Below are 13,318 nucleotides of genomic sequence, written 5' to 3'. Positions count from 1 at the left end.
AACCACAGACGCAATCCTCAGAGGTTGGGGAGCAGTCACCCAGGGTGTGCAATTTCAGGGAAGATGGTCAAGCCAGGAAGTCATCCTCCCATCAACATTCTGGAACTCAGGGCTATACAATGCCCTTCTGCAGGCCTCATCTTCTTCGAGATCAGGCCATTCAGGTCCAGTCGGACAATGTGACGGCGGTAACGTACATAAATTGACAAGGCAGAATGAAAAGCAGAGCAGCAATGTTAGAGGTGACAAAATTCTACTCTGGGCAGAAAAACACACGCTGTGGCGTTGTCAGCGGTCTTCATTCCGGGAGTAGACAACTGGGAAGCAGACTTCCTCAGCAGACACGACCTGCACCCGGGGGAGTGGGGCCTTCACCCGGAGGTATTCAGGTGCTTGACATGTTAGTGGGGACATGATGGCCTCTTGTCTCAACAAGAAGCTCAAGCGGTATTGTTCCAGGTCGAGAGACCCACAGGCAGTGGCGGTAGATGCTCTGACGACTCCATGGGTCTAGCATATGGTGTACGTGTTTCCTCCACTTCCTCTGATCCCAAGAATTCTCAAAAGAATAAAAAGGGAAAAGGATCAAGCAATACTCATTGCTGCGGACTGGCCAAGAAGGGCCTGGTATGCGAACCTTCCGGAGATGCTCCTCGAAGATCCGTGGCCTCCAAGCCAGAAAGGGGGTAACGTCTAAACATTACCACCGTATTTGAAAGAAATACGTCTCTTGGTGTGAGAGCAGAAAATATTCTGCGGTGGAATTTCATCTGGGACGTTTACTGCTTTTTCTGCAGTCAGGTGTGGTTGTGGGCCTACGTCTGGGCTCCATAAAAGTCCAGATTTCGGCCTTGTCCATTTTCTTTCAAAAACAATTGGCTTCTCTCCCTGAGGTCCAGACGTTTTTGAAAGGTGTTCTGCACATCCAACCTCCCTTTGTGCCTCCCTCTGCATCTTGGGATCTCAATTTGGTGCTTCAGTTCCTCCAATCGGACTGGTTTGAACCGTTACAGGAGGTAGACGTAAAATATCTTATGTGGAAGACCGTCACACTGATGGCCTTGGCTTCAGCAAGACGTGTGAGTCGGAGCTGGGGGCGTTGTCTCACAAGAGCCCCTATTTAATTTTCCATGAAGACAGGTCTGAACTCAGAACTCGTCAGCAATTTCTTCCTAAGGTGGTGTCTGCGTTTCACATCAGCCAACCTATTGTGGTTCCGGTTGTTACCGGCACTTCTGCTACTTCAAAGTCTTTGGATGTTGTAAGGGCTTTGAAGGTGTATGTAAAGCGAACAGCTTGTCACAGAAAATCAGACTCGCTGTTTGTTCTTTATGATTCCAATAAAATTGGGTGTCCTGCTTTGAAGCAGTCCATTGCACGCTGGATCAGACTCACTATCCAGCATGCTTATTCCACGGCAAGGTTGCCGGTTCCAAAATCTGTACAGGCCCACTCTACTAGGTCAGTGGGTTCTTCTTGGGCGGCTGCCCAGGGTGTCTTGGCTTTACAGCTCTGCCGAGCAGCGACTTGGTCAGGTTCAAACACGTTTGCTAAGTTCTACAAGTTCGATACTTTGGCCTCTGAGGACTTTCAGTTTGGTCAATCCCTTCTGCAGGAACCTCAGCACTCCCACCCGGTTTGGGAGCTTTGGTACTTCCCCGTGGTACTAAATGGATTCCCAGTATCCTCTAGGACGTAAGAGAAAATAGGATTTTAATTACATACCAGTAGATCCTTTTCTCGTAGTCCATAGAGAATACTGGGCGCCCGCTCGGTGCTTCGTACTTCCTGCACTGTTACTTGGTTAAGTATTGTTGTTATGTTCAGTGGTTGCTGTTCCTGTTTTCAAGTTTGGTTAGCCTGGCTTTCCTCTTGTTTGTGTGTGTTGATTCGGAATCTCAACACTATAATTTTATATCCTTCTCTCAAAGTATGTCCGTCTCCTCGGGCACAGTTTCCTAGACTGAGTCTGGTAGGAGGGGCATAGAGGGAGGAGCCAGCAAATTCTGAAAGTGCCCATGGCTCCTATTAGACCCTTCTATACCCCATGGTACTAAATGGATTCCCACTATCCTCTACGGACTACGAGTAAAGGATTTACCGGTAGGTCATTAAAATCCTATTTTATTTCCCTACAGTACACAGAATGCAGCACTGAGAAGGTCAGACTAGAACAATTGGTTGCCTCATTGCAGAAACAAGTGGAAGAAAAGTAGGTTATTTATGTTTTGGTCACCGATAATATATATATACAAGGTTGCAACCTCCTGTTGTGGATCAATCCCTAATGTTGTTGTTGATATAATAATAATAATAATAATAATAATAATTACTACTACTACAACTACTATTATTATTACTATTATTACTATTTATTTATAACGCGCCACAAGTGTTTTGCAGCGCCGTACATACAACACACATTAGAACAATACAGGGTATAGATAACTTAACATCACAGAAAGCTAAAACAGAGCACAAGTAACAATTATTACCACAGTTCTCGTACACAATACAGCTGAGATGTAATGAAGCAAAGGAGTAATCGGCATACTACTAGGGCAGTCAGCCTTTGGAAGAGATGATCAGTCAGGAGCAAGAAGAAATGCAGGTATAGACAGTCACTGAGTAGGAGAGAGCTGTAATTGAACTGCAAGAGAAGAGGGCCCTGCTCTAAGGAGCTTACAATATATAATGTTTTTGAAATGTTGCCTGGAGTCGCAGAGGAAAAAGCGTGTATGTCCTGTAATCCCCCCGCCGCCCAATGTAATGCACACCCACCAGAGTGCTAAATTATTCTGGACCTTACTGCAATAGGATCTAAGTACACATGGGCCCTCATTCCGAGTTGTTCGCTCGCTAGCTGATTTTAGCAGCATTGCACACGCTAAGCCGCCGCCCTCTGGGAGTGTATCTTAGTTTAGCAGAATTGCGAACGAAAGATTAGCAGAATTGCGAATAGAAATTTCTTAGCAGTTTCTGAGTAGCTCGAGACTTACTCAGCCATTGCGACCAGCTCAGTCCTTTTCGTTCCTGGTTTGACGTCACAAACACACCCAGCATTTGCCCAACCACTCCCCCGTTTCTCCAGCCACTCCTGCGTTTTGCAACTCGAACGCCTGCGTTTTTCCGCACACTCCCATAAAACGGAGTTTCCGCCCAGAAACACCCACTTCCTGTCAATCACACTCCGATCAGCACAGCGATGAAAAAGCTTAGTTATGTCGTGAGTAAAATACCTAACTTTTGTGTAAAATAACTAAGCATGCGCTCTGCGAACCTTACGCATGCGCAGTAAGCGACTAATCGCAGTATAGCGAAAATCGGCAACGAGCGAACAACTCGGAATGGCCCCCATGATACACGTTACTGCTCTCCTATCAGGCTGGAATTGATCAGTCACTCACAGCAACTGTTCCAGCAAAGTACAGGTTGAGTCTCCCTTATCCAAAATGCTTGGGACCAGAGGTATTTTGGATATGGGATTTTTCCGTATTTTGGAATAATTGCATACCATAATGAGATATCATGGTGATGGGACCTAAATCTAAGCACAGAATGCATTTATGTTACATATACACCTTATACACACAGCCTGAAGGTAATTTTACCCAATATTTTTTATAACTTTGTGCATTAAACAAAGTGTGTCTACATTCACACAATTCATTTATGTTTCATATACACCTTATACACACAGCCTGAAGGTCATTTAATACAATATTTTTAATAACTTTGTGTATTAAACAAAGTTTGTGTACATTGAGCCATCAAAAAACAAAGGTTTCACTATTTCACTCTCACTCAAAAAAGTCCGTATTTCGGAATATTCCGTATTTCGGAATATTTGGATATGGGATACTCAACCTGTACTAGGAACCATTTGTTCATGGGCACATGATAGGATAAAAAGTAATGTTCCGTTGTATATTGCAATGAAAAGTTAAAATAATGTTTAAGCTAAGAATCACATACAGTTTTAGCTGTTCTTATTTGTTCCTTGCGCAGGGAACAGGCAATGAGGCATCTCCAGAAGATTAAGGAAATGGAGAAGACAGAGATGGATATTGAGAGGTCATCACTGGAGTTAAGGGTAAATAGTGATTTGAGAGCAGTAGTAACAATTATCCTGCATTGTGGCTGCAGTACTGGTTGAGACTGCATATTACACAGCACTGTTCCTTCTACTGACCATGGTGGTGGGTGTTTAAAAGTAAAGTTGCACTTCATTTAAACTGACTTGTGTTAAAGAATACAAACAATTTTCCTGTATGAGGTGATCCTCAAATCTGGTTATTTTTTCTGGAATTGTTAATGATAAAATAAATAGATAAATCAGAACTGACTATAATCCATCATCACTAAATACATTTTAAGTGCATACTTATCTTTATCCTTCTGGATTCTCCAGCTAGCCGAGATGCAGGAGAAGAACGAGAGCGCCCCGTCCCACAATATGGGGCAAGGAGCACTGAGTGGACGTTGGAGCCCAAAAGGAACTGAAACTGCAGCTAACACCCATAAATGTGCTCGTTGTGAGGTCTTCCTGCTGCAACTGGACAAGGCCATTAAAGGTGGGGCATTACCTATTCCATTTACAGTATAACAGGTTACATCTGTTGTCCACATTCTTCAAAAGTGTATGAAATAGAGGGACTCTTAACGTTATATTTCTTTTCTCTAACGTCCTAGAGGATGCTGGGGTCCATATTAGTACCATGGGGTATAGACTGGTCTACCAGGAGCCATTGACACTTTAAGAGTTTAATAGTTTGGGCTGGCTCCTCCTTCTATGCCCCTCCTACCAGACTCAGTTTAGAAAATGTACCCGGAGGAGCCGGTCACAGCTAGGAGAGCTCTACAGAGTTCTCTTTGAAAAAAGTTTTTTCTTTCTTTTCAGAGTTTGTTATTTTACAGGGAGGCTGCTGGCGACAGCCTTCCTGCAGCGAGGGACTGAGGGGGGGGGAGCAGTGTCCGCCCTGCGGGGTCTTGAGCCACTGCTCCCGCTGACTGGACATTGACATTGAGCTCCGCAAGAGCTGAAGTGTGGCGAGTGAGTCACTGTCCCCCCTTGCAAGCGGGGGGACAGCATGAAGAGGGCGGCTAAAGGGTAGGAGCGCGGTCTTAACCGCTCTCCTGGAAGGCTCAGCGGTACTGCGGTGCGGCGCTGGGAGGGGTGTCCTGGGCCAGCTCCGGACCCTACACTGTCCACTACAAGCCTGTCGGGGTCTGCGGATCCAGGCCAGCACAAATCCTCCGGCCAGTATAATCTTTCAAAGAGCGGGAAGACAGCGCCATTGAGGGGGCGGAGCTTCTCCTCAGAGCGGACCCAGCAGCGTCCAGCGCCATTTTTCCTGCCTGCACTTACTACCAAGTGGATCCAGGTCCCTCCAGAGCAGTCTCCAGCTATCTGTACGGTACCAGGGGGTTGTAGAAGGGGGGGGGGGGGGGGGAGGCTGTATAAAGGCTGTGTCACCTATTAAGGGACACAGTCAGCGCTGGTTAGGGACTCCCTATACCTCTAATAGCGCTGTGTGTGGGTTGGCTCCAATCTATGTGTCTCTCTGCCATTATTGGGGGGAAACTCTGTCTACATAATACTCTGTGTGTTTGTGGGGTGTTTGAGGGTGTGTGACAACTTCTAGGGACACTGTTTCATATGCTGCAGAGGATTTGTCTTCCCAGGAAGACTCCATTCCATGTAATCAGGATTGCACTGTTTTAACACAGATCCCAGCTAGAGAGACAGAATGGTTAGTCTCTTTGAGGGGGACTATTTCTCAGATTTACGATAGGGTTGCTAGGACTGAGCATAGCCACTCAGGTCCTCCAGTTCTCTATGGTTGTATGGTCTGATACTGCCTCCTCGGGGTCCCCTGCGGTACATTCTCACAAACGTGCACTTGCAATTATGCAGGATGACACGGACACCGATTCTGACGCTGCAGACAGTGACGGGGATGTGTTGAGGGGGACAGCATCACTTGCCAAGGGGGTGCAGTTGATGATTGAGGCTGTTAGGGATGTTTTACACATTTCGGACACAGCTCTGGAACAGGTGGAGGAGGCCTTGTATACAGATAATAAGAAGCCCCCCTCACCTTCCCGGCATCCAAAGAATTAAATGCTATCTTTGAAAAGACATGGGAAACTCCGGAAAAGAAATTCCAGATTCCCAAGAGAGTCTTGGTGGCTTTTCCCTTCCCAGAGGAAGATAGGAAGAGATGGGAATTTCCACCGATAGTCGACGCCTCTGTCACCAGGCTGTCCAAACAGGTGGTATTACCGGTCCCGGGATCTACCGCGTTAAAGGATCCGGCAGATCGCAAGGTGGATGCTACGCTGAAATCCATTTACACGGCTTCAGGGGCTATATTGCGGCCTACTATGGCCTGTGCTTGGATTGCTAAAGCTATTGCCAGGTGGTCAATCACTCTGCAGGAGGAATCGACTACGCTGGACAAAGGTGACGTTGATTTATTTTTACGTAATATTCAGGATTTCCTGAAAGGTTCCTGGTGGATTTCATGAAAGACCTGGGTTCCATGGCTGCGGAGACCTCCTCCATGTCCATCTCTGCTCGCAGTGGTCTCTGGCTGCGCAACTGGTCTGCGGATGCGGAATCCAGGAAGTGTGTGGAGGGCCTACCATACAAAGGTCAGGCTCTCTTTGGGAAGGCATAAAACAAGAAATAGTGAAGCCAAGTGGCGCAATTTATCACATCCAGAAATATACGTTGGAATTAGCTTACACAGTAGTGGATTACCAGAATAATCCAAACTTCAAATAGATAGCAGTACACTTTCCATACAATAATGGATACTAAAGAAATAAAGAAAAAACACAGAACATGGTACAATCCTATTTGATGAAAAAGTGTGTCTTTATTAATTACTGGTCCCACTCACATAGCGTAGCTGATAAATTTGCGTGTAGTCTGTGTGTGCCGCATTGACTGAGGATCCGGAGGACGTGCCTAACAGTGTGGGGACACCTTTAGTAACTGGGACTCTTGGTGACTATACTCCTATGCTGCTGGCTGCGGTTTCCTGTTGTCCTTGATGTCCATGCAACACATCATTGTTACATGCTGTTTTTAACCTATGTTTGCGAGTGCTTCTATTAAAAGTTTTTTAAGCCTATACACAGACGTTATTGCACTATCACTATTTCTTATTTCTCTGATGTCCTAGTGGATGCTGGGGACTCCGTAAGGACCATGGGGAATAGCGGGCTCCGCAGGAGACTGGGCACTTTAAAGAAAGATTTAGTACTACTGGTGTGCACTGGCTCCTCCCTCTATGCCCCTCCTCCAGACCCCAGTTAGAATCTGTGCCCGGACAGAGCTGGGTGCTTTTAGTGAGCTCTCCTGAGCTTGCTAATAAGAAAGTTTCTCTGACGTCCTAGTGGATGCTGGGATCTCCGTAAGGACCATGGGGAATAGCGGCTCCGCAGGAGACTGGGCACAAAAAGTAAAAGCTTTAGACTAGCTGGTGTGCACTGGCTCCTCCCCCTATGACCCTCCTCCAAGCCTCAGTTAGATTTTTGTGCCCGAACGAGAAGGGTGCAAGCTAGGTGGCTCTCCTGAGCTGCTTAGAAGTAAAAGTTTAAATAGGTTTTTTATTTTCAGTGAGTCCTGCTGGCAACAGGCTCACTGCATCGTGGGACTAAGGGGAGAAGAAGCGAACTCACCTGACTGCAGAGTGGATTGGGCTTCTTGGCTACTGGACATTAGCTCCAGAGGGACGATCACAGGTTCAGCCTGGATGGGTCCCGGAGCCGCGCCGCCGGCCCCCTTACAGAGCCAGAAGAGCGAAGAGGTCCGGAGAAAGCGGCGGCAGAAGACGTTCCTGTCTTCAAATAAGGTAGCGCACAGCACTGCAGCTGTGCGCCATTGCTCTCAGCACACTTCACACTCCGGTCACTGAGGGTGCAGGGCGCTGGGGGGGAGCGCCCTGAGACGCAATAAAAATGATATAAAAACCTTATATGGCTAAATAAAATGCATCACATATAGCTCCTGGGCTATATGGATGCATTTATCCCTTGCCAGTTTCCTGAAAAAAGCGGGAGAAAAGGCCGCCGTGAAGGGGGCGGAGCCTTTCTCCTCAGCACACAAGCGCCATTTTCTTTCACAGCTCCGCTGGAAGGACGGCTCCCTGACTCTCCCCTGCAGTCCTGCACTACAGAAACAGGGTAAAACAGAGAGGGGGGCACTATTGGCAGCTAATATATAAATACAGCACCTATAACAGGGAGTAACACTTATATAAGGTTATCCCTGTATATATATAGCGCTCTGGTGTGTGCTGGCAAACTCTCCCTCTGTCTCCCCAAAGGGCTAGTGGGGTCCTGTCCTCTATCAGAGCATTCCCTGTGTGTGTGCTGGGTGTCGGTACGATTGTGTCGACATGTATGAGGAGGAAAATGATGTGGAAGCAGAGCAATTGCCTGTGTTAGTGATGTCACCCCCTAGGGAGTCGACACCTGACTGGATGGTAGTAATTAAAGAATTACGTGACAATGTCAGCACTTTGCAAAAAACTGTTGACGACATGAGACAGCCGACAAATCAATTAGTGCCTGTTCAGGCGTCTCAGACACCGTCAGGGGCGCTAAAACGCCCGTTACCTCAGATGGTCGACACAGACCCTGACACGGATACTGAATCCAGTGTCGACGGTGACGAGACAAACGTAATGTCCAGTAGGGCCACACGTTACATGATCACGGCAATGAAGGAGGCATTGCACATTTCTGACACTACAAGTACCACAAAAAAGGGTATTATGTGGGGTGTGAAAAAACTACCAGTGGTTTTTCCTGAGTCAGATGAATTAAATGAGGTGTGTGATAAAGCGTGGGTTTCCCCCGATAAAAAACTGCTGATTTCTAATAAATTATTGGCACTATACCCTTTCCCGCCAGAGGTTAGGGCACGTTGGGAAACACCCCCTAGGGTAGATAAGGCGCTCACACGCTTATCAAAACAAGTGGCGTTACCGTCTCCTGATACGGCCGCTCTCAAGGAACCAGCTGATAGAAGGCTGGAAAATATCTTAAAAGGTATATACACACATACCGGTGTTATACTGCGACCAGCGATCGCCTCAGCCTGGATGTGCAGCGCTGGAGTGGCTTGGTCGGATTCCCTGACTGAAAATATTGATACCCTGGATAGGGACAGTATATTGTTAACTATAGAGCATTTAAAAGATGCATTACTATATATGCGAGATGCACAGAGGGATATTTGCACCCTGGCATCTAGAGTAAGTGCGATGTCCATTTCTGCCAGAAGAACGTTATGGACGCGACAGTGGTCAGGTGATGCAGATTCCAAACGACATATGGAAGTATTGCCGTATAAAGGGGAGGAGTTATTTGGGGTCGGTCTATCGGACCTGGTGGCCACAGCAACGGCTGGAAAATCCACCTTTTTACCCCAGGTCACCTCTCAGCAGAAAAAGACACCGTCTTTTCAAACCCAGTCCTTTCGTCCCTATAAGGGCAAGAGGGAAAAAGGCCACTCGTTCCTGCCCCGGGGCAGAGGAAGGGGAAAAAGACTGCACCATGCAGCCTCTTCCCAGGAGCAGAAGCCCTCCCCCGCTTCTGCCAAGTCCTCAGCATGACGCTGGGGCTCTGCAAGCAGACTCGGGCACGGTGGGGGGCCGTCTCAAGAATTTCAGCGCGCAGTGGGCTCACTCGCAAGTGGACCCCTGGATCCTGCAGGTAGTATCACAGGGGTACAAATTGGAATTCGAGACGTCTCCCCCTCGCCGGTTCCTGAAGTCTGCTCTACCAACGTCTCCCTCCGACAGGGAGGCAGTATTGGAAGCTATTCACAAGCTGTATTCCCAGCAGGTGATAATCAAGGTACCCCTCCTACAACAGGGAAAGGGGTATTATTCCACGCTGTTTGTGGTACCGAAGCCGGGCGGCTCGGTGAGACCAATTTTAAATCTAAAATCTTTGAACACTTACATAAAAAGGTTCAAATTCAAGATGGAGTCACTCAGAGCAGTGATAGCGAACCTGGAAGAAGGGGACTATATGGTATCTCTAGACATCAAGGATGCTTATCTCCATGTCCCAATCTACCCTTCTCACCAAGGGTACCTCAGGTTTGTGATACAAAACTGTCATTATCAGTTTCAGACGCTGCCGTTTGGATTGTCCACGGCACCACGGGTCTTTACCAAGGTAATGGCCGAAATGATGATTCTTCTTCGAAGAAAAGGCGTATTAATTATCCCTTACTTGGACGATCTCCTGATAAGGGCAAGGTCCAGGGAACAGTTAGAGGTCGGAGTAGCACTATCTCAGGTAGTGCTACGTCAGCAAGGGTGGATTCTAAATATCCCAAAATCACAGCTGATTCCAACAACACGTCTACTGTTCCTAGGGATGATTCTGGACACAGTCCAGAAAAAGGTGTTTCTCCCGGAGGAGAAGACCAGGGAGTTATCCGAGCTAGTCAGGAACCTCCTAAAACCAGGACGTGTCAGTGCATCAGTGCACGAGAGTCCTGGGAAAAATGGTGGCTTCTTACAAAGCGATTCCATTCGGAAGATTCCATGCAAGAACTTTTCAGTGGGATCTGCTGGACAAATGGTCCGGATCGCATCTTCAGATGCATCAGCGGATAACCCTATCTCCAAGGACAAGGGTATCTCTCCTGTGGTGGTTACAGAAGGCTCATCTTCTAGAGGGCCGCAGATTCGGCATTCAGGATTGGATGCTGGTAACCACGGATGCCAGCCTGAGAGGCTGGGGAGCAGTCACACAGGGAAGAAATTTCCAGGGCTTGTGGTCAAGCATGGAAACGTCTCTTCACATAAATATCCTAGAGCTAAGGGCCATTTACAATGCCCTAAGTCAAGCAAGGCCTCTGCTTCAGGGTCAACCGGTATTGATCCAGTCGGACAACATCACGGCTGTCGCCCACGTAAACAGACAGGGCGGCACAAGAAGCAGGAGGGCAATGGCAGAAGCTGCAAGGATTCTCCGCTGGGCGGAAAATCATGTGATAGCACTGTCAGCAGTGTTCATTCCGGGAGTGGACAACTGGGAAGCAGACTTCCTCAGCAGACACGACCTCCACCCGGGGGAGTGGGGACTTCATCCAGAAGTCTTCCAAGTGATTGTAAACCGTTGGGAAAAACCAAAGGTGGACATGATGGCGTCCCGTCTCAACAAGAAACTGGACAGATATTGCGCCAGGTCAAGGGACCCTCAGGCAATAGCGGTGGACGCTCTGGTAACTCCGTGGGTGTTCCAGTCGGTATATGTGTTCCCTCCTCTTCCTCTCATACCAAAAGTACTGAGAATCATAAGAAGGAGAGGAGTAAGAACGATACTCGTGGCTCCGGATTGGCCAAGAAGAACTTGGTACCCGGAGCTGCAAGAGATGCTCACGGAGGACCCGTGGCCTCTACCTCTAAGGAAGGACCTGCTCCAGCAGGGACCTTGTCTGTTCCAAGACTTACCGCGGCTGCGTTTGACGGCATGGCGGTTGAACGCCGGATCCTGAAGGAAAAAGGCATTCCAGATGAAGTCATCCCTACCCTGATCAAGGCCAGGAAGGATGTAACTGAAAAACATTATCATCGCATTTGGCGAAAATATGTTGCGTGGTGTGAGGCCAAGAAGGCCCCTACAGAGGAATTTCAACTGGGTCGTTTCCTACATTTCCTGCAAGCAGGATTGTCTATGGGCCTAAAATTAGGATCCATTAAGGTTCAAATTTCGGCCCTGTCGATCTTCTTCCAGAGAGAACTGGCTTCAGTGCCTGAAGTTCAGACGTTTGTCAAAGGGGTACTGCATATACAGCCTCCTTTTGTGCCTCCAGTGGCACCTTGGGATCTCAATGTAGTTTTAGGGTTCCTAAAATCACATTGGTTTGAACCACTTGCCACAGTGGATTTGAAATATCTCACATGGAAAGTGGTAATGCTGTTGGCCCTGGCTTCAGCCAGGCGCGTATCAGAATTGGCGGCTTTATCCTATAAAAGCCCTTACCTGATATTTCATTCGGATAGGGCGGAATTGAGGACTCGTCCTCAATTTCTCCCTAAGGTGGTTTCAGCGTTTCACATGAATCAACCTATTGTGGTACCTGTGGCTACTAGGGACTTGGAGGACTCCAAGTTGCTGGACGTAGTCAGGGCCCTGAAAATATATGTTTCCAGGACGGCTGGAGTCAGAAAATCTGACTCGCTGTTTATACTGTATGCACCCAATAAGCTGGGTGCTCCTGCTTCTAAGCAGACGATTGCTCGTTGGATTTGTAGTACAATTCAACTTGCACATTCTGTGGCAGGCCTGCCACAGCCAAAATCTGTAAAAGCCCATTCCACACGGAAGGTGGGCTCATCTTGGGCGGCTGCCCGAGGGGTCTCGGCTTTACAACTTTGCCGAGCAGCTACTTGGTCAGGGGCAAACACGTTTGCTAAATTCTACAAATTTGATACCCTGGCTGAGGAGGACCTGGAGTTCTCTCATTCGGTGCTGCAGAGTCATCCGCACTCTCCCGCCCGTTTGGGAGCTTTGGTATAATCCCCATGGTCCTTACGGAGTTCCCAGCATCCACTAGGACGTCAGAGAAAATAAGAATTTACTTACCGATAATTCTATTTCTCATAGTCCGTAGTGGATGCTGGGCGCCCATCCCAAGTGCGGATTGTCTGCAATACTTGTATATAGTTATTGTTACAAACAAATCGGGTTGTTTATTGTTGGAAGCCATCTTTTCAGAGGCTCCTACGGTTATCATACTGTTAACTGGGTTCAGATCACGAGTTGTACGGTGTGATTGGTGTGGCTGGTATGAGTCTTACCCGGGATTCAAGATCCTTCCTTATTATGTACGCTCGTCCGGGCACAGTATCTTAACTGAGGCTTGGAGGAGGGTCATAGGGGGAGGAGCCAGTGCACACCAGCTAGTCTAAAGCTTTTACTTTTTGTGCCCAGTCTCCTGCGGAGCCGCTATTCCCCATGGTCCTTACGGAGTTCCCAGCATCCACTACGGACTATGAGAAATAGAATTATCGGTAAGTAAATTCTTATTATTTGTTAGGTTTTTTATTTTCAGAGAGCTTCTGCTGGCAACAGACTCTGCTACGAGGGACTGAGGGGAGAGAAGCAAACCTACTAACTGCGGCTAGGTTGCGCTTCTTAGGCTACTGGACACCATTAGCTCCAGAGGGATTGAACACAGGACCTGACCTTGTCGTCCGTTCCCGGAGCCGCGCCGCCGTCCCCCTCGCAGAGCCAGAAGACAGAAGCCGGCAGAAGCGGAGAAGACATCGAAATCGGC

The 13,318-nt window shown here is 47.9% G+C and overlaps 1 protein-coding gene across 2 annotated transcripts in view; it reads left to right on the top strand.

The window, feature by feature from the left end:
* The window catches only part of LOC134932184 (uncharacterized), a 234,945-nt gene that overhangs the window by 110,244 nt on the left and 111,383 nt on the right, over positions 1-13,318 (top strand). For both annotated transcript variants that reach the window (XM_063926365.1, XM_063926366.1), the window contains 3 exons: positions 2,139-2,212; positions 4,009-4,093; positions 4,412-4,574. In XM_063926365.1, the coding sequence (XP_063782435.1) occupies positions 2,139-2,212; positions 4,009-4,093; positions 4,412-4,574 (322 nt within the window). The remainder of the gene's footprint in view (positions 1-2,138; positions 2,213-4,008; positions 4,094-4,411; positions 4,575-13,318) is intronic.

This window comes from Pseudophryne corroboree, chromosome 6 (assembly GCF_028390025.1).
Source record: "Pseudophryne corroboree isolate aPseCor3 chromosome 6, aPseCor3.hap2, whole genome shotgun sequence".
Classification (NCBI taxonomy): Eukaryota; Metazoa; Chordata; class Amphibia; order Anura; family Myobatrachidae; genus Pseudophryne; species Pseudophryne corroboree.
Note: the sequence above shows the minus strand (reverse complement) of the source record. Positions and strands in the feature narration are given on the sequence as shown.